This window comes from Megalops cyprinoides, chromosome 9, assembly GCF_013368585.1.
Source record: "Megalops cyprinoides isolate fMegCyp1 chromosome 9, fMegCyp1.pri, whole genome shotgun sequence".
Lineage (NCBI taxonomy): Eukaryota > Metazoa > Chordata > Actinopteri > Elopiformes > Megalopidae > Megalops > Megalops cyprinoides.
The window spans coordinates 15,499,469-15,520,970 of NC_050591.1; the positions used below are offsets into that span (position 1 = coordinate 15,499,469).

Below are 21,502 nucleotides of genomic sequence, written 5' to 3' on the forward strand. Positions count from 1 at the left end.
CCAGACACACCCTTGTCAGCGAGAGGGGCCTTCCTACAGGCCCTTCCCATCTGCCCCAAGTCCATCAGAGAGAGGAGAGGGAGGCAGAGGGAGGGAGAGAGAGAGGGAGGGAGAGACATGGTATAAATAATAACAGAGAGCTTTAATATGTATGAGGTGTCCGGGCAGTCGTCCACAACACATACTCGGCCCAGCGTTGACGGATGAGAGAGGAGAGAGAGTGGTGGGTGGGGTGGGAGGGGGAGCAGGCTGCATACTAACCAGGCCAGGATCAATTCGCCAGCGGCAGGGGGTGGGGGGATAAGCCGCAGGGCCGGGGACACCGGGACGGACGAGGCCGAAGGACCAGCAACCCCGGGGGTCATGGGTTATAGTCCCAGGTAGCCCAGGTGGACAAGGTCCCTGACCCGGATTAATCCGGCTAAGGAACCCCACTGTTTAAAAGGGTCCTGGGAATTGCCAGGACACGGGGGGTCAGTTTATGAGATTGGCCAGGCAGGGAGGAAGAAGAGTGTGTCCTTCATGAGGAGCTACACGTAGCAGCTTTTGTCTCTAATGATACCTCTGACGTGCTCGTTGGTTTAACTGTGGAGATGTCACAAAAACCTACAGGGAAGCATTAGGAGGGTGATGTCTTTCTCTCTTTCAGTCTCTCTCACTTTTTCTCTCTCTCTCCCCTTTCTCCCTCCCCCTCTCTCCCTCTCCTGCACACACTGACCACAGAACCCTTTGAAAAGACCGGCCCTAATTATTCCTAATGATGTTATTTCATTTTTTTTTCTAAAATGCAATGGGTAAAAAAAGAATTTAAAAAAAACTAGAGCTGAGTGAGTGTTTATGCCTGCTGAACCCCAGTATTAGCTAACCACAGTGGTCAATAACTCATCTGACAGAAAAAATGATGTGCACACCCTCGGTGAAGATGAGACGACGTCGGAATAAATCTTCCCCTTTTTATCTCCTCTGTTACGCCGGCAATTCTAAGGCTTTCATCCTTTTTATTTTCTAGTCTATCCCTTTTCCAAATATCTCTATCTCTCCGTCTCTCTATCTGTCTCCCTCCCTCTGTCCTCCCATCCCCCTGCGTGTTTTTTTTTTCTTTCCCCAATCAATGTGGCTTTTAAGATGCCTATCGATTTGCTCCCCAGACAGACCCTGCACGCCGGGGCGACACTTTGATTGCTGTGCGAGTAATTACAGTTATTATTTATGCATCTGGGCGAAATGGCAGGACTTAACATTCGCAGTACAAGAGGCCACAGGCAATCAACAGGGGTGAGCACCTGGAGAGCAAGCACACAGCCTGAGAGACACTCCAGAGACGCACACACTCATTCTTCTCTCTCTCTCTCTCTTTCTCTCTCTCTCACACACACACACGCATACTCACATACACACACATGCATGGTAACAGAGAGACAAACACAGAGGCACACATATATACATAGTCACAATAATCTCTCTCGCTCTCTCTCTCTCACACACACACACACACTTTCCTTGATAGAAATATGAACTCATAGCAGAGCCAGCAGGAGGAGATGGGAGATACTAGAGGTTGAAAGATGTGCAGTTGGAGGCAAGAGCAATGGGCAGAGACATGTGTGTATGCTTCTCACCTGTGAAAGACCCAGGTAAATGGAGACCGTCTCAGAGATGTAGAGAAAGCGTCCCTCATGGCTAATCACAAACACAAATCCATCCAGAGACTGTGGAGAGGACACAGATGCAATTAATAGAAAGAAAATAGACAAATTGATGTAATTAAGCTTTCAAAGTGCTCAATGAACAAATTACAATGAACCACTGCAATAAGAAAAGTCATCAAACTGACCCTCTTTCACAATAATTGACTTTTCCTACATCTGCTTTGTCAACCAACTAAGTGCGCTACACCACAATATCACAGACTTCCCCCATACTTCAGAAGATACAACGTCTACCAACAGGGACCTAAAGAGACTCAAGATGTCTGGAACAACAAAAAATACCTGGTCTTTGCTGCAATTACTGTGTAGTGAGACAGGCTCCACAGAAATAAAAACAGAAAGAGGCAGTCATTATTTTATGTGATTATAATGAAAACTGAAAAGTATACAGCAACCCCATTAGAGGGCTCCTTCAAAGAATAACATTAATCGTAATAACAAGCAGCCACAAGTGAGGAATGGGGGTAGACACTTTGTTGGAGGATGATTGCTATTTTTGCGGTGGTGCTTAAAGTGGTGGTAATTTATGCAACCGACACATTCAGTATGCAAATGCGAGTGGCCGGGATGTGGGAGCAGCGAGCAGCCTGAATCGTGAGGAAATAAAGTGCAATTATCTAGTTATTACTGGCAGAGGACGCAGGGAAGAAAGAATCACACAGTTTTCTGAAGCGCTAATTTGATTTCTATCGGTGCCCTTCTCTCTCTGCACGTTTTAACTGTCGCCACTCTTTTGTCTTAACATAGCTTTCCATTACGGCATTCCCCGCTCGCGCCCCGCTCCTCTCCTCCTCCTCCTCCCTCGCGCAGACTCGGGCTTTCACATTTGTCTCGCGGTACGTCGATCGCGCCGGACAGGGCGGTATTCGGCTGTCGCCGAGTGTGCCGCCAGTTTTTATGGTCCCGGAATAAATCGCACTGGACGTTTAATGCGTATTGATCATTATTAGAGATCAGACTACTGTGCATTCCAAAGCACTTGTGTACATCTTGGTGGTGGGAACGAGTACATCGTTTCAACATTGTAAAACATGGACGCACACCGCATCCTATATAATGTATGCGTATTTTGCAAAAAAAAAAAAAAGGGAATACATATGCCAGTCTTAACAGAAAAGAAGAGCCAAATATCCAAACATCCTACACAAGCAATAACATTGTGATATGTGGGGAGGAGATGGTGGAGGGTGAACCCTCCAACAGTCTGACCACAGTCTCCTGTACTTTAGTGGATTACCATATTGCTAAAAAGGTCTAGACCTTCTAATGAGGCAGCGAGCTGTTAAAAAGCACAATCCAAGCAATGTCACCCTGTCTGACAGTCTAGGTTACTGCACTGCCCTCCTCTTTATCTGAGTGACCTGTGAGGATGTATCCCACAACTGACACCATTGCACAACAGCCAGGTGCTGAAGTATGGCAAAATTACAATGCTGTCAAAAGGTACAGATGCCCTAATTAGGCCATCATGTGTCGCTACATCACCCTTCCTGACAGGCATGCAGTTAACATTTGTTTGCACAGTGCAAAGTGAGCATGTCATTAACAGGGCAGATAATAAAAGCCCTATTACACATGGTATCAGAGGTGCAATATTAACATAATGGGCCAGCAGTGCTGTCTGTCCAAATAGATTTCAAGATTCCTTTGGCAAACAACAGGTGATCTAGGATTGGTTTAACAAATTACAAACCAGTATGAGGGAAAAGCATAATCTGATCTAGAGTCAGTAGTTTATGGAGGACACTACCCACACCGTCTTACCTGCAGTAGGTGTGCACCCAAGTGCTGCTCGAACATGTCAGAGGCCAAGGACTGAGAGGTACGACGCACTGCTGGGTTACACAGAGAAAACAAACACACATTATTGAGGCACATGTCCAACAGGCTGTCAGACACACCACCCGGGCATACGCACAATGATTTCCACACACCCACATAACATAACATTATTCATAACAGTAAATCATGTGATTTGATGATGTTTGTTATTGTAGTAATTGTCACATAATACAAATTATAACCTAATGAAGAAAGCAAAACCTATAAAGTTTAGACATTACAAATTGTGGTAAATAACATTTTCATTTGCTGCCAATGGGCTAAATGCAATTACTTATGCATTTGCACCATTGACTAATAGATGCTCATACTGATTTAGTAAGACATTTATAACACATTATCATAGTAGCGATCTAAAATCCTTCCTGAGTATAGCACAAAGGAATGTTCTTGAGTCCATAATGACAAATCTCAGAATTCAAAGAGGTTTGAAGGCTAAAATTGAGAAGCATTGACTGTCCTGCCCCTTACAGGAATTTTCTAAAAACAGACAATATTAATTTGCAGCACCAAAGCACCTTAATAGACATTGCTTTCAGTTGGTAGTACAGTGTTTCCTGATTTTTTTTTTTGGTTTGTTGTACATTAGTACAGAGAGTAAAGACAGCATCTGGAGGCGGGAGTGCTTTTAACCCAGCATTTCAGCGCAGCAAAGTCTAATGCATCGCAGACACTGAAGATCAGGGACAGGATGTTTGCGTCTCAAATCGCTTTGTTAAACGAAACAGCAGCAGCAGGAGTGACATCAGCATGCCGCAGAACTCACCCACTCAATGGAGGAGGGGAGGGTTGCGCGTCAGTCAGGACACCAGAGGCATATTCATGAATCACGCTTACTTCCTTTTTTTAGCCAAAATTCAGGCTGAACATTAGGAAATGCTCTTCGATTAGCACGCGCAAACACTCCATTATGTTTTTTTTTTTTTTTCTTTAACAGGGAGAAAACGTCTTATGGCAGCCATCTTGGAAGATAGCCATCTAGATTACAGATGCATTCACATTATCACAGCTATGTTGAAGTTAGAAATAGATCTGGATTCATACAAACACATCACTTTATCCTCCGAAAAAGTAGTTTGACCTGAATGCAGTCCCACAAATAATAAGGTTGTGTTGCTCTCTCCCATGGCATTCGCACCATTAAAAAGGAATGCGTCCATAAATGTTGAGGCTAAAGCATTTTGTGGGGAGATTGAACTTGGCCCTTCTGCGGTTCGACTCTAGAACATCAACAAGAGTTGCCCGTCGCCGAGAGAAACCCAGTTTAAAGTTAGGCAGGGCGGCCTCGCATTCCGTGTGTCGTGGCGTGGGTATGTGTGTACAAAGTGAGGCCTGGCAGCCCAGACTCGACACAAACACTACACACAGCTGTGTGACAAAGCCCTGATGCCATTGTGCGGTGGGGTCCCCCTCTGTGACAGCACAGGAATATAAATGAGCCTGGCCATTTAGACTGCTGAAAGGGGGTCTGCAGAGAGACCCTGCCTAGAACTTGGGGCAGGTGGGGGTTGGGGGGTTGGGGGCTGGGGGCCCGTCGCCTGTCCCCAACAGGACCACGTGTGGGCTAGCCAACAGCGGGGTACGACCCCCCACCCCCAACCCGTGTCTCGTGGTCGGTCTGGGCCGTCTGCTGAATGAATGTGCAAAATGCCATCTCACAGGAAGTAGCCAGATTGACATCATCCATTAAGTTGATGAATGCACTGGCGGTTGTTGGGATATTTACAAAACACGCTCGGATGAGCCCGCAAAATGTGATCAAGAGCAACAGGCCTCGGTGTGGAGTTGGCCAGGCTTCATATATGTGACATGTAATAATTGGGAAACCAGACTTGCTGCAGTGGGACTGAGGGAGTCTGACCGCCTGGGTATGGTTGTAGTTGGCTTCCATTAGCTACTAACGATTTCAACTCCGGTGGTGATATCATTTTTGAAGCGACTCAAATGCCGTCCTGTAAGTTAATTACATTGTGACTCTGAGGTCAGTTTTTGGGGTTCCTTGACATTTTGAAGGTGTAAAAAAGGGAAATTGCCTGCGTGATTTTTATGCTTCGGTTCTATACATAATTATGTCTCAGCCCACACACCCCTCCCCCACCCCAATCCCGTCACTCCCCCAACCAGTCGACCTTTTAACCAAGTTAGGAGGTAACTATGGAGACCAGACATATCACGCTCACACGGAGAGCTTTTCTCCATAAGTTTTGTCAATTCAGTTTTCTTGTGCGAATAATAGCTTGATTACCTCGCAACTCGTTGACTGGGCTGCAGATTCAACAACCCCCCCAACCCCCCCGCAACTTACCCCACCCCACCTCCCCGTTGCCTTAAGAACGGACAGGGTTGAAATGGAGAGACAGGGAGAGAACGACCCTAATCGCGGCGTCCTTCTCCCCCTGCAATTATCCTTTCATCCTGCCATCCCTCTCTCTCTCGCGCGCGCTCCCCTCGTTCCTTCTCCGGTCGAACATAATTTGAGTGCAATTAACGTCCCTTAAAAGCTCTCGCCGCTTTAAATGCGGGGAATTAACGCGATCGAGGCAGACGCCGAGAACGTGGAGGAGAGAGGCAGAGCACTGGAGCGGGTGCAGCAGCGGAGACGGGAGGTGGACTGAGAGAGAACGAGAGAGCGAGAGAACGTGAAAGTGGAGGCAGACAGACAGAGGAAGGAACACTCACACACGAACGGGTAAAAAGGAAGGCAATGGGGAGGCAGTCTGGATGTTATGAGTAGCTGTTGTGAATAACAGCTGGATACTGCAGGTCACATTCAAACACTCACCACCCTCCAGGCATATCGAGACTGACTACAGCACCTGCTAAAACACCTTTGCTCCTTTCCTGCAGCAAAAATACCAAAAGGCTGAGAAGGTTGCATGGATTCAACAGGTCTAACCAGGCCAATACTTTGATAGGCTGAGTGCATGAGCCTGCGGGCTTCTAGGGTGAGGAAAATCTTGTACAATGTGGCATAGTCCAACAGACACAGTTGTAATGCCTCCATAGCTTAAATCCTGTATTTGCAACTAAATCTCTGTGACAACAAATCTTTTTTTCCCTGTGTAATGCCTAATCAGTTCTCCATTTCCTCTCTTTGAAGTAGAAATGGCTGGTGCTGCAACTGTGATTCATCACTTATATGAGTAGTGATAATATTGATCGTCTACGATCCAGGAAAATGAACAAACATGGATCAGTCTGTAAACGTAAAGGACTCTTCTCGCATTCATCCCTGTAAATATGATTACTTTAGTCTTATTCAGGTCTGATGGCTTGGTGAGTGTGCCCAGCTCCACTCCATGTGCAGACAGCCCCCCCTCCCACCATGCACACACAAACTGAATAAAAATGCCATGAAGTGTCTCCGTGCCATTCTACTCCCCCCCTCCCCCCGCGTGTCCTCTCACTCCCTCACCCACCCCCCCCTCCCCCATGTGTCTCGCTCTCTCCCTCTCTCTATCTCTCGCCATGTGAAGGTCATACAATTGATTTTCCTCTGTCTATTCATTTTTCAAGACTGGCTTTGAAACGTGCAAAGCAGACAAAAGCCACAATACTCCCCCCCCCAACCCCCAAATACCCCCTCCATCACGACCACCACCCCCCAATCCATCCCAGCCACCTCCCAACCCCCCTCCTCTTCTCACACTGGACCCCCACCCCTTCAACCCCCCCAGCAGAGAACATCGCGACCAGACTCCCAGATTCCTGCAGTTACAGCTGGACTCCAGAGCAGATTCCACCAGTGGAATTGAACCAGCATACCACCCGTATCCCTCTCTTGCTCATCATACCACTAAAATTCTCAGTAAACATAAAATATTCATTTCAGTGATACAAATGATTAGCTCCTTGTGAACTGATACAAAGACTGTAGCTGGGATTACATGTCAAAGAATTCTCTTTGGAGAATCCAGCCAACAAATCTTCAGTGAAACACTTTCATTGACAAATGCTTTTTTGCTATTCAGATAACCTGAAGTTTTCAGATGAGCCACACCAACTACAGACTGAAAAATACTGACCACTAATTGAAAGATACAGCATCCCATCCACTTTTCAAGATGCCCAACACCAGTTAGGTGTTCATACAGCACAGAGAATTGATAATGTCAGTGGATTGCTTTTTTCAGTCGATCAAATTTCTTTTGGCACTCATCGAGAAATCAAGTGGTTGGTTCAAATCTGAGTAACAATTTCAGTCCAATGATACTGCATGGTACACCTGATGCACTAACATAGTAGTACATCAGGTGGGGTAGTACAGTCATGAACAACAGACACACCGGGTGCAGGTTGCACATGATGTATCTATGTCAGCATGAAAAAATAAGCTGTTTATTGATAATCATTGAAAATCCTACTTAGATTGACCAATAACCACGATAGCAATAATACTGTAATACTTGCAGTTACATTTATAGAACACTGCACTTTTGTATGTATATATTCCTAATTGCACTACTTGTACATAGGGCCACTGCAAATCAGTAAATGTGCAATATCCTGAAGTGCAATATCTCAGCCTTTTAATGATAAAACCTAATTTATGGTGTGGCGAAAACAGTTACAACTATTGACATTTTCAAAACATCTCTTTATGTGGTTGGCACACGATTGCCTGATGACTACCCTTATTTCCAACATTTTAATAATATGTATGACATTAATTCTGCCAAACAAACTGACAATTTCATGACATTAACTTAATTTTAAAAGGTACCTACATACTTAAGTGCAGACAAGTGAACAAAAATGACCATCACTTCAATTAGGCCTGATTGAACGTTGCCCTGCCCCCTAATTGAACATGCATACTGAAGCCTATATAAACCTAATAAGGTTGGAACATGGTCACAGAAGATGAAGCTGAAATTGAAATCGACATAAATATGACTTTCCCAATATCTGATGGAATATGCAGCAAAAATATTGTGGGTTTTCAGAAAAAAAAGTGAGTGTCCCAATAATTTTGGACCCCAGTGTGTGTGCGTATATATATGCATATATATATATATATATATATATAGTTTAGCTTGAACTCTTTTCTATTTTTAATTGCTGTTTGTTATGTGTGAATGCACTGTCAGGATTGCTACTCAATTTCATTGTACTCTGTGCAATGACAATAAATCTATCTATCTATCTAGAGTCAATTGTGCAGTAATGACTGGGTATTTATCCCTTCAATACATTGCAGAATGGATGCAGGGTGCCCTGACGGCACAAAAGCACCAAATGGATTATGGGCAAGTACAGGAAACACTGTGTGTCATGTAATCACCAGGAAATATTGTAAATTTGTGCTGGCCAGCACTCCTTCAGCGCTCAAACAAAAATAATCCTACCCTCCATGAACTGTTGTATCTGTCTGTATGCACATTTTAACTACTTGTACCACTGACCACTCTATTTTAAATACACACATACACAAATTCATACACACACTGAGAAGCACATGCATACATACATGAAGCTCTCATGCACACATCCGCTTTCACTAGCTTACACACAGTCATACACACATGCATGTGAACACAAACAAGCATACATACACACATATGTATGCACATATACAGTACGCAAACATACACACACACACATATATATACTGCATATATATATATATATATATACACACACATATACACATCCCTTCACACATTTAAATGTCCACAAGCGCTCCTTTTATATCACACATACAGTCTAATTGTATCTGGATTGTTTCCCCTCAGAAATAATAGCAATTGAACAACCCTTGTAATTATGTTCTCCTCATTATATAGTTAATTTTCATAATTGCAAATCATGCAGATCACTCCTCTCTCTTCATCTACTTCTCTCTCTCTCAAGCTCTCTCTCTTAAGCTCCAACATCTACGTAGATATTTACGGTGAAGTTGCCAATCATGTGTGAGAGGAAAACTGAATATGCTATACAGCGGAATCTCAGTCCTAGTGACCAAATGCCTCATAAAGTCTGTAATGAGCTGTTACTTGCTAGTTATGAGGATGTATTTTAACAGTCCGTGGGTTTTATATATTCACATAGGATTTTCATCTCTAAGCACACATACAGTGGCTGTGTATCTGGTCAGTAAACACAATATCTGTGACTGTAGCTCTCTGCTTTCTTCGGACTTCAACATTGCAATGCAGTAAATAATTTCTTTGGCAGCACCTCTTCAAATAGCCATGAGGAGAGAGATAGTGTTCTGTACATGAGAACAAAAGGAAAAATATCTCACTGCCTCATGCAATCTGGCCAAAAGACAACCTATTTCATTCCAATTCAGAATTCAAATGAATAACACATCTTTATGCAGTGGAAGGCACTGCTGTACTAGGGTAAAGGAAATAGAATTAGCACATGCTAATTTTAGTCCAATGAAATAAATGTAATTCAAGATAATTAACTTAATAATAATAACCTTATACCATCAGATATATAAAATTGAATATCAATCTACTGTATCTACATATCGATATCAATTTAAGAAGATGGACAAGATGGACTCAAAAATCACCACAGAAATGAATCTACACCTCCTTAACCCACTCTCAGCGAAAACTGTAGGCCCTGAGCTTCACAGAGCTGATATTTACGGTAGGGTTGCCATTCGGAAACTGCTTGTACTCAAGTAAAATGTTTGGAAGAACCCAAAAGAACCTTTAACCTACATTGCCTGTTCCCCACTGTTAAACACAGTGGTGTGTCTGTTATTGTATGGGCAGCCCTGTCATGGGAATCATTGGGTCCTTTGCATGGTATTACGGCCAAGGAACGTGAACCCATTTTAGGCAACTAGGTGCACCCGAACACTCTTTCCTCAGAATGCTCCCATTTTCCAGGATGATAATGATCACATACACACTGCTAAATGGATTCAAGAATGGTTTCATGAACACAAGGATGAGGTCAAACACCTTACATGGCCTCTCCAATCACCAGATATGAGCATCACTGAACCTTTATGGTGCAATCTGGCAAGTAGAGTGAGAAATAGATTTCAACCTGTTTCATCTTTCAAAGAACTGGAAGCTTTCATTCTCAAAGAATGGTGTAACAGTCCACTAAAGACAGTTAAAAATTTGTGTAAGAGAATTTCAAGCAATGAAGCTATGCTGAAGACAAAGGGCAGCCCAGCTCGTTATCAGTTAATAAATATTCATGTTGCATATGATGCATGTTTCCATTATTTTGTCTATTCCCTGTATATATACATACATATACATAAGGAGATAAAAAATATGGAAAAATAGCCACTGAGAAACTGTAAATGTGAAAACCCAATGCCCCTGTCTCCACTTTATATTTGTCATGAGTTACCCTACCCTTGGTGCAGTTGGGTCCTCCTTCCAGCAGGGGGCTCCACGGCGGGTCTCCCTGGCTGGCGAAGTGGCGCATATGCAGATAGCTAATGGTGAGGCGGATGACAGAGGCCTTGTCCAGCTGGCTGGTGATGGCTCCGGGCAGCGGCAGCATCTTTGCCAGCTCGAAGAACTCAAAGTTTTCTTTCCCACGGCGGGAGCGTGCAGCATTCCGAGACTTCTCCTTCCTCAGATTCTGCAGGCTGGGGTACAGGGAGAAGGTGAGCGGAGAGGTGGAATGGAATTGCAAGAGAGAGAAATAGTGAAATAGATGAAGAGAGATACAGGGTAAGCCTGGTACAGATCAGACAGGTGGGGCTTGGAAGTGATCTGATCAAAGGATAACCTATACAATGGAACAGTCCACTTTAAAATCAGCTACTATAATCAAAATAAAGTATAATAAAATATAATAATCATATTACGTCACATTATTATTATTATTATTTTTTTTATTATTATCATCAATGTCATTATATAGCTACATTGATAGTACTACTACTACTGCTACTACTACTACTACTACTACTACTACTACTAATAATAATAATAATAATAATAATAACATGCTATCATTATTATTTGCAATACTGGTATTGTTGTTCCTCTTACTGTTCTTATTAATGGTAAAGACAGAGGCAGGAAGTAATTGTTTTTCCTCTTCATAAATATTTCTAGAAAAAAACATGAATTGTCTATTGGTTGCAGACTTTTCTATAACATGCCCTTAAATAACCAATCCAGCACAGCCATCCGGCTGTTGCACACATTCGACTGATGCAGCGTGTACAGTGGTAGCATCCTGGTAATCCTATTTCTGTAATCTCTCCTTTGCAGCGGGCTGCAGGCCTGTTTGCGGGATCAATGAGGGGGTGTCACTGAGAGAGCAGCGGGCACAGGTAGCCTGTCACTCTTATTGGCAATCGAGTCTCTCAATGGAGCCTGAGTGGTGGAATTATGTTGTCGCGGCGACTACAATTTACGTCTCTTTTAGAACAAAGGAACAGCGTTTCCCAATGTCTGTGTCATTGATTCTGAATCCAAGGCCAGAGAAGCGGGAGCAGGACGGCTCCTGTAGTGTGTGTGTGTGTGTGTGTGTGTGCGTGTGTGCGTGCGACACCTGGGAATAGCTGTGTCTGGACTACCACAGCCACTTACAATGATGCTGGCATGACCCCAGGAAAACACAATCAATAGATCTTCATTGATTCTGCTCCATTTTTATATCCTTCTATAAATGGCCAGACATTAATAATTACAGGTAAATTCAGGTAATCTGCTAATAATGAAATGAATGAATGTTGAATGTGTGTGTGTGTGTGTGTGTGTGAGAGAGAGAAAGAGAAAAAGAGAGAGAGAGAGAATAATAGAGAGTGTGTGTATGTGCCATTGTGTGTGTGTGTAAGTGTGTGTGTGGGTGTGAAAGACATTATGTCTATGTATTTCTGTGAATGTACAGTATGCTTGTGTGCACATTTGTGTGTGTGTGTTTGTGTGTGGCTGTCACTCTTACCAGGGCAGGGTAGGTGGTTTAGCCAGCAGTCCCTGCAGAAAGTCCCACTCCACGCTGACACACTTCCCCTCGCTGACAAACGGCATGGCCGCCATTCCAGCGCTCGCTGGCCGCCACCCCTAACGCAGGCTGTGATTGGCCGGGGCTGTGTGAAACCAAGACCTCCTGCAGGGGAGAGGGGAGGAGTCACGTAAGTCACAGGGGTAATGAAGAGGAGGAGGAGGAGTCAGGGATGAAGAGGAATATGGAGAAGGAGAAGCAGGAGGATCAAGAAAACACAAGGAGCGTGGCAGATGTCAGTGGAAGTTCTGACTTGCCTCTACCTCTTGCTTTCCTGCACTGACCATTCAGTCCCACTCTCTCCTTACGCTTACAGTTCACACAAGCCTATGTAGAACTGAAACTGTCACAGAACAGACAGCCGTTTACTCAGAATGAAAGCGGATAACTTTCAAAGGGAGGGGTTTCCCCTGCTTTCCCTTCAGATAAGGAAAGTCTGTGGGGGTCACACCTGCCCATACTTACAGCCCCTAAAACACACACTCGCACGGCGCCCCTCCCCCCCTCCAGGTCCCCCAGTTCCTCGAGCTCCCAGCGCCAGCTGGCTGGTCCCCCCCTCGCGCGCCTGCTCCGGTGACATTTAAAGGGCCGGAGTGCCTTCCAGCACCCTTGGTGCCCTGCTCCGGGCAACAGCTGCCCTCTCGCCGGGTCTGGGTCAGCAGAACCGGAGCACTGAGCCGTGGTGGCAGACCGGCCCAGCACGCACGCATCAAGATCAACCCCACGCACAGCTCACTGCGGCCATCACGCATTCAGAGCTAAGGCGTAGGAGGAGGTAGACAAAAAAACGGGCATGGTGAAAAAATGACATGCCTGTGTGCATGCGCGTGTGCGCGTGCAGAAGGGTTTTTCCCCCGCCAATCTTGCCCAATATGCTTATCGCTGCATCTTATCTGTGTCTCTTTATCTAATCTCCCCTCTCCACCGGTCTGCCATGGCTATCTCCATTGACAGTGCCGGGGAAATAATGGAGGTGTCTTTCCCTGTAATTGTTCAATTAACTTCATAGCCCTGGTCTAGCTCCTGCAATCGGGGATGCACAGGACAAGCTTGAAAAACCTGCCATGCATGCAGTCTCTCTCAGATACAGTTTGTGCCAGGATCCAAAAAGATTTGCTCATTTCAATTCAAATAAGCTTATTTGATAAAACATTAAAATATAATAGCTAACATTGGGGTTGCCTTTCCAAACACCTTTCGTCCTTTTCGTTATTTTTCTAAAATACAGATAAAAAGGAAGATAAAGATGAACTTGCAAAGAAGACATTGATTTATAAAGGACAGTTAAAGACATAACTGTACAACCAAACAAGATGGATTCAGTTCTTTTTGTCTTAAGCACTACACTCCCTCTGGCATTCTGACAGACATCCCCGAAGTGGAACACAACATCTCCACAATGTTTCCATAATGTTGCAGTAAAACTAACACTGCGCCAACTTTGCGACAACATTAAATGTTTGTTTGCTGGTCTGACCCCTCTGGGACGGGGGTTCCACTTTGCCCCCACCCCGGAAACCCAACGGACCCCCTGCGTGATGTCGTGCTCGCCGTCATTTGCATAGGCGCGGCACCAGTTTGGCTCAATTACTGTTTGCGTTCAGTGGGGAATTGTTAATTAGAGCCTCCAGCTGTCAGAGGTTCGTTAGTGTGCTCCGCCCCTCCCTGAAGACTGAGTGCATTCGAACACTGTGGTGCTGCATCTGCTGCGGACGGAAAAGTTTGGCGCGATTGCCGTGGACTGATGTGTCTATCTCTTTCCTATTAGCCTCCGCAGGGACTGGCCTTTTTTGTCCTTTCATTGCCAAGGTGTAGGCAATGTGAAAGAAGCAAGGGCACAAAGGCATTTATTCAGTCAGGGATGTCAAACTGAAGTCCATGCTTTTGATCCAAACCATGCACTTAATTGCTTAAGTCTAATCATTCTAATCATTGCTTTCTTTTTTACATTTTTGTAAATGATGTATTGCATCTTACAATTATGCCTGTAATCCAAAAGAGCAATTGTTTTAAAGCAGTGCATTTTGGGGAATGTGCATGTGCAAGTTTATGTGCCTAATGAACTCACTGGGCTAATTAAGTCCAGGGAACTTGTTGGAACATAAATATGCTACTACCAACACCTGGCTGTCCAGACACTGGGTTTGACTCCCCCACTCTAATTCATAAAGATTCATAAAGTGTTATTGAGCAGAACGCCAGACTCATGGACTCTGAGAGCGGAGGTTGAGAGTAACCAAAATGCTCTCGGTAGCTATCATTTCAGAAATTATTTACGCACTCTGGATCCTGCCAAAGTACCCGCTATAGAGTAAAAGCAAGCAATTATGTCATCAAAAAGCTTTTCTGCTTCACTTTGGGACCCTTTTTAAAATCTTTTTTTTTTTTTGTTTCACTGGTTTCACTTCACTTTCACTGTAACACTTCCTAGTGTTTGTGTTGACAGAGGTCATAAATTATTCCTGAGTATATGGCCTTGGAATTATTTCCACCTATGCTACAATTCTACAGGATAAGGGCTAAATATAAGGGCTAAAATGTCTCAGTATACCTTTGGAAGTTGACAGAGCCTGTTACGGAGTGTGATTGCTTCTCTGTCCCGGGCACCTAGGGCTTTAGCCGGGCATACTGACATCTCTTGCTGGGACCTGTGAGCTGTGAGCTGGACTCCCTTTAGACCATGTCGCTTACCAGTGCTGATGAACCCAGGAACGTTGCATGCCACATTGGATGTGAGAAGGAGAAAACACCAGAACCAGCAATGACACATAGATACATAGTCTGGGACCACTAAAGCACCAGCCAAACTGTCCTGTCCACACTGCAGGTGTTTGTTTGTGAGGTCCTCAGACTATAACTGCCTTCACTCAAGGGCTTCCTCTCTAAGGAGGCTGACACACCTTATGAACACTCACGCTCAGTGGAGATATGTTACATGTGAGGATGAGTTTTAGGTTGCCAGATACTGCAGGATTGCCAGGTTTTCAGTTTTTTGTTAGGTGCTGGGTTGCTCTAGTACATCTGTCTGTAAAGATGAGGGAAGAATCTTAGTATTTTCAGGTTGGGCATGAACATGTGATATATTCAACAGATGTTTTGTGTCTGACCATTTTGTGAAATCTGTTTTCTTGTTATCATCAGACACAATGTAATTTAAGAATATGTTGAAAAGTTTCAATCTTTATTCTCAATGTATTATAGTAATAATGAGTGTGTATATGTCATGAATGTAGTCACTGAAATTATTTCGACCTAGACATCACCATTTTTAATCTATGGGCTGAAATAAGAGCAAAATCCAGTCCTGTTACAAATTTATTTTCTTTTTGGAGTTGCTGCCATAAGAGTCTTGTCGATTGCAATGTTGAAAATAAATGCACTGATCAGCCTTTCCCCTGTATCTCATATCTCACCTGTAGTGATGTTTTACAGGTAAGTATAAAATACTCCCATCATAGCAAAATTTCTCAGAAATAAGTATTTTTCTGAAATATTAGTCTCATCTTTACAAAAAACATTGCATGCAGATCTTTTATAAATACAATTTATGCTGAGCAGTAATATAATGTAAAAAATATATTGAGTTATATAAGTGATATATCATATTCATGATTTATTATAAATTATATACACAAAATGTTTAGTGATATATTACATACATATTAAGTACAAATTAATACCAGTATTGCTGAACAAAACATATGAAGTGTGAGCACACGGAGACCCATTGTGTTTAAATATGGGTACCCACGTCGGGAGATAGTTCTGAAACACAAACCAGTGTCTCTGTATAAAAGTCTATGCACGGATTCGTGTCCTCAGGGCCTTTTAGCACTTTTCATCCCAAAACTCGTTTGAAGTGAATATTTGAAAGTCAGATCATCCGCTTTGGACTCAACTTCTGGATCAATTGACGGCAGTTGGCGCAAATCCACGTGGGATGGTCCTGCAGAACCGAAGTGCCAGGTTCTGAAAGCTCCCTCATAGACCAGGGTCACCTTGAGGACCCTCTCCAAAATAACCCGGACCCAAAGGTTCCTCAAAAACCCACAAGGGCCCAAGTCTGGATGGTATTCATTCTAACTGAGCTGTGAAACATCTAATAGAATCGATAACCAGTTTGATTACAGAGACTTTCCCCTCTGTGCATTAAATGGAGATATAAAGATAACCGCAAACACCTGCAGGATACTGAGGACCACAGTTGGCCGGCCCAGGTATCCACTCTGTGAGGAAAACAGGATGCAACTCCTGTCTCCGAAGTCAAGAGTGAGATAATTTGCTTCCTGAAACGAGTTAGCAAGTTAGCATACTAGCCAGGTCAAAATCAAACTGGGCCCGAAAACAGATGTAGACTGTTACTTCAGAACTCTAAGGCACTCCTGTACTACAGAAAAATCACTCAAGAATCAATGAGGTACCAACAGCAGACAGAATGATACTAACTTAGATTGATAACACATTCTAATATATGACAAGAAATCAGATGAAGGCTGTCACAGAGTTGAAACACAGTGGAAAGCTCAAGTTTATTTACAGTGTAGTGTCCAACAGCTGGCCTACGTCCTTAAGTTGCAACATCAATGCTGCCCCCTTCCCACAGCTCCCATCCAGAGGGCAACACAGAGGTTGACAGCCCCTCCATAGATTAACATAAAGGAAATGTCAAAGTTCAGCTGGCAATTACAGTGTTATATAAACCTTGTGTTTGTGTGTGGGTATGTGAGTATAAACTTATAACTGCAAAATGTGTGTGTCTGTATGTGAGCATGAGAGCTTTAAAGTATCTGTGTGTGTATGTGTGTATCTATGAGAAAATGTGTGTGTATCTATGTAAGTGCATGTGCTGTATGTGTGTGTGTGTGTGTATGCATATGTCTGTAAGTGAAAGTGTGTACATGTAAGTTCATGTTTGTGTGTGTGCTTCAATGTGTGTGTGTATGTATTCTATGTGTAAGTGTATGTGAGTGTGTGTGCACCCCTGCATGTGTGTGTATGTGTGTGTGTGTTTGTCAGCAGACAGCACTGTGAGTGGCAGCAGGGTTACATAAGGAGTCACAGTGGAGCAGAGTGGACAGGCTGACCAGAGATCAGGTCAGTGGAGTGTGACACAGAAGAGCACAGCGCTGACACAGATGCTGTCTGTCACCACTCCCGTCTGTCTCTCTGTCTGTCAGACAACATTCCTCTCTGTCTGTCTGTAAGACACCTCTCCTGTCTCTCCCTGCTTCTGTGTGCATGACAAAACACCTGTCTGCCTGACATTGCCCCTCTCTGTCTCCCTACCCATCCCTCTACTTACTTCTCCTGTCCTTTCAATTCTGCTTTTGTTTCTTGGTCACCCCACTGATCACAAAGAAGTACAGTTCCTGTCCGTCTTTCTGTCTGTCTCCAGCCAGTCTGTTTGTCTGACTGTGTGTGTTTGACATTGTTTCTGTTCATTTGACTGCCTGACTTGACTTCATCTGTCTGACAGCAATCTTATCTGTCCGTCTGTCTGATAGCAATCCTGTCCGTCTGTCTGTCTGACACCAATCCTGTCTGCCTTGTCATTCTCCTCTGCCTGACCCTGCATTTGCATGCACTGATTGGACAATGCTCTTTATCAATCTAGCTCTTCTAGCTTTATCAATCACTCACAACTCAAGGACATTGGGACCTTAAGGGCTGAAGGTTATATAGGCACATCAGAGGTGCGGGATTGCTCCAGGGGGTGGGTCTGGGACCCCATGCTGCGAGGGAACCACGACATGCCTACACAGGCCTGGAAAGAAGCCTTACACCTTCAAAACAAGTGGGACCACACCCATCTCACAGGTTTCCGGCACCCAGAAACTCTCAGTCAAACCCGAGGTCATTTCACCTTGGTTCCACATAAGTACCTGGACAGCCACTGCAAAGCGTCCCATATCAAGGGTTGGGCTACAGTCGCAGTTTAATCTGTGAACAGACACGGGTTGGGTTAAACCAGTGCCTCTTAGATTGTTGCAATATGTTCAGGGCTTAAATAACTGGGAATGAGGAGGCAGAAAAATAACTGACACCGTATTATTTGATTCAGAAAATGTCCAGATTTTTTGTCATTGATGTGCTTCACTTATGTAGCCTTTGGTGCTCATTTCAAATGTTTTTTCGTATTCACTTCTTGTTTTCTTTGCATTTGTGCAGGATGTTACTGGTTTGCAGAGATAGTTACCATAAGAATCACAACAGACGCATACAGTATCAACTGTATCAACAAAAGCCCCCAATAAGATTATGGAAGGTCCTGTCCTATAGGACCTCTTCATAAGGAAACTTCACATCCCACAAATTTCTATACATATACTGTATGTCTATAAACCTCATGCCTGCCATTACATCCCTACCTCTGACCCTAAGTACAGCATTAGTTCTTTGCAACATTGCAATTCAACAAGGAAATCAAGGTATTACTCCTATGCTTAAAACCAACGTATTTGTCAGGTTTCAAATGAAATCATCAGTGTTGCAATGGCTAAATGCCACAGCCTGGAATGCACTGTGGCCTGTAGGTCCTCGATACGTCTAAAACTGGCTTCAGACTCTCAATACTTGGCCACAACGCTCCCACAGGTTATACAATCTTAAAACCATAGCCCACAGCAAATCTTTCTTTCTGTCCATTGTGTGGGTGAGCAGTTGTCACCCATTTGAGGGCAAAAGTAGATATTCATTCATATTTGTTTAAGTGCACCACAGTCATTTTGTATAGAGTAGTACTGACATTTTGAAATGCACACAAAACAATGAATTGGGCAAAAATCAAAATAAAAAAGGACATCTTGGCAAGACGTCTAGAAAACCATGAGGGTACAAAAACCTAAACCCAGAGGAATTTGACTTGAGTTGTAAGAAATAACACACAGAGATGATCTGGCAAATGTTTAAGCTTCCATTAAATGACTCCTGTGAAGGCTATGGTTTATCATATTTGCCGCAATTCGGGCCAGTGACGGAATGAAATCTCATGACAAGAGTGTGTCTGAACGGGGTCGCTCAAAAACATGAAAATAAAAGTTTTCACGTTTGTTGTTTTCTAGTCACCCCATAATCAGATTAATTGTAGGTTTTGCCAAATCCTACTGAAATATTCCAGTCCATTAGAATCAGAGTGTACACTCCAGACACCTACTGTAATGTCTACATTCACAGTTCCCTCTGCATTTTGAATAAGTAAAAAGTAAATACACTAGTGGTAGTAAGATGACGGGCTAAATATATTCCATTTCCCAAATGTGCCCTCAGTCAGTGGAGATATTTGTTCACCTAACTGTAAAGAAAGAAACACTACTTAAAAAGTGCAATAGAAGATTTCAGGCTCCCTGTTCCTTCTGAAACATCCCTCAGGAAACACGTGCACAGTGAAATCACAACATTTCAGCGTGTCGCATCTTCACTCTGTCCTTTAAAAAGCCCACATTTAAACCCAGCTGAGCCCAGTAACCTCTCCACACTGCCATGGGACTGAAGTGAGATAAAAACATTGCCACAACATTATGATCACGTATCAGCCGGGTGCCAAAACATCCCTGGTAAATACTACCATGCTGGACATGTCAAACACTGTTGAAGTTTCTTTGATTTTGTGTGTGTGTGTGATGTTGAACAGAAGGAGTTAGTTGCCGTATTCGGGTATGAACTTACCTGATGGGCATTTCCAGCGCTGCACCCCTCTGTCCTGGATGTCCCCCCACCCCCCGCTTTCCCAGATGTCCCGATGAGCTGCCCCTGGGCTGTGGCCCTCCCTGGATCCACACGCGCTTTCTCAGGGGTCAGGACCGAACGTTCCCCCAGCTCTCACAAAAGATGCAAGCGCTCAGCTCCCTGCGTGCGTGTTTGTGTGACTGCGTGTATATGTGTGTGTGCGCGCGCGCGCGTGTGTGTGTCCAAGCGCTGCTCACCGAGGAAAACCTACGCTCCCCTCTCTCACACAGTTCTCCTACAAACATCCAGTGCAATATCCTCTCAGATGTGTGCTTAGACTGTGAGGAACGGTGTGTGGATTTGTCCTCTCTCTCCCTCTCTCTCCCTCCCCTTCTCTCGCTCTCTCACTGTCTCCTAGCAGAGCTTCCTTCTTTTAATTTCTTCTTGGGAAGGCTGCGTGTACCAGTTGTCCGTCCCTTCTCCCTCCCTCTCTCCACTCTCGCTAGTAAATATAAAAGGCATGCTTGTACAGCCTTCGCCTCGTACTCTCTCTCTCACTCGGTCTCTCTCTCTCTCGTTTAACCCCCCCCCCCCCCCCCCCCGCCCCTCGCTCTCTCCCTTCCTCACTGTCAAAGCTGCCTTTCAAATGCTGATTAGCACCCGGAGTAAAAGAGAGGGAGAGAGAGGGACAGAGAGAGTGAGGGAGGGAGGTATGTGACTGAAAATGGGGGGGGGGAGATTCCATCACATCCAAACATATCCTAAACCGTTTCCCCTTCGCACACACACACACACACACACACACACACACACGCACACACACACTGTCACACACTTTAACACTTCTACACGTGCAGCGAGTAACCTCAGAAACACACGCGCGACAACCGCGCATCTACTGACCTAAGAACACAGACACACACAGGCGTGCACATATACTCGCACGTCCAGACTGATGCACATATTAACAAATGCAAACACTCACCCAGACACATGCAAGCTCTCCTTCTCCGACCGATCTCCCTCTCTTTCTCCCTCCCTCCCTCCTCCCCCTCTCCTTCACTTCTTCTCCTTGCCCTCAAACACTACTCAGAATATTGATACATTGCTCTCCCCCCTCTCGCTCCATCACTCACTCTCTCCTCTGAATACTGATAGGATATCTGCTCTGTGGCTCTGGTTTCAAGTTTTTTTTTTTTGGCACTCACATAAAAAAAAACACAAAGGGAAAATAGCTGAAGTTAATGCACTGAGGTAGACATAAATTCAGTTAAGCACCGTTTCAGATTATGGTGAGCTAAAAACGGGCTTAACATTTTGCCAGGGGATTCTAAGGGGAGACA

The 21,502-nt window shown here is 44.2% G+C and overlaps 1 protein-coding gene across 1 annotated transcript in view; it reads right to left on the reverse strand.

Annotated features, from left to right (window-relative positions):
- npas1 (neuronal PAS domain protein 1) overlaps positions 1–20,187 on the reverse strand; it is a 28,565-nt gene extending 8,378 nt beyond the window's left edge. Inside the window, exons 1-5 of the mRNA XM_036536403.1 lie at positions 20,160–20,187; positions 12,435–12,599; positions 10,886–11,124; positions 3,474–3,541; positions 1,620–1,709 (exon numbers count right to left, since the gene is read on the reverse strand). Coding sequence (XP_036392296.1) covers positions 1,620–1,709; positions 3,474–3,541; positions 10,886–11,124; positions 12,435–12,529 — 492 coding nt within the window. The 5' untranslated portion in view covers positions 12,530–12,599; positions 20,160–20,187. The remainder of the gene's footprint in view (positions 1–1,619; positions 1,710–3,473; positions 3,542–10,885; positions 11,125–12,434; positions 12,600–20,159) is intronic.
- Positions 20,188–21,502: the final 1,315 nt, after the last annotated feature.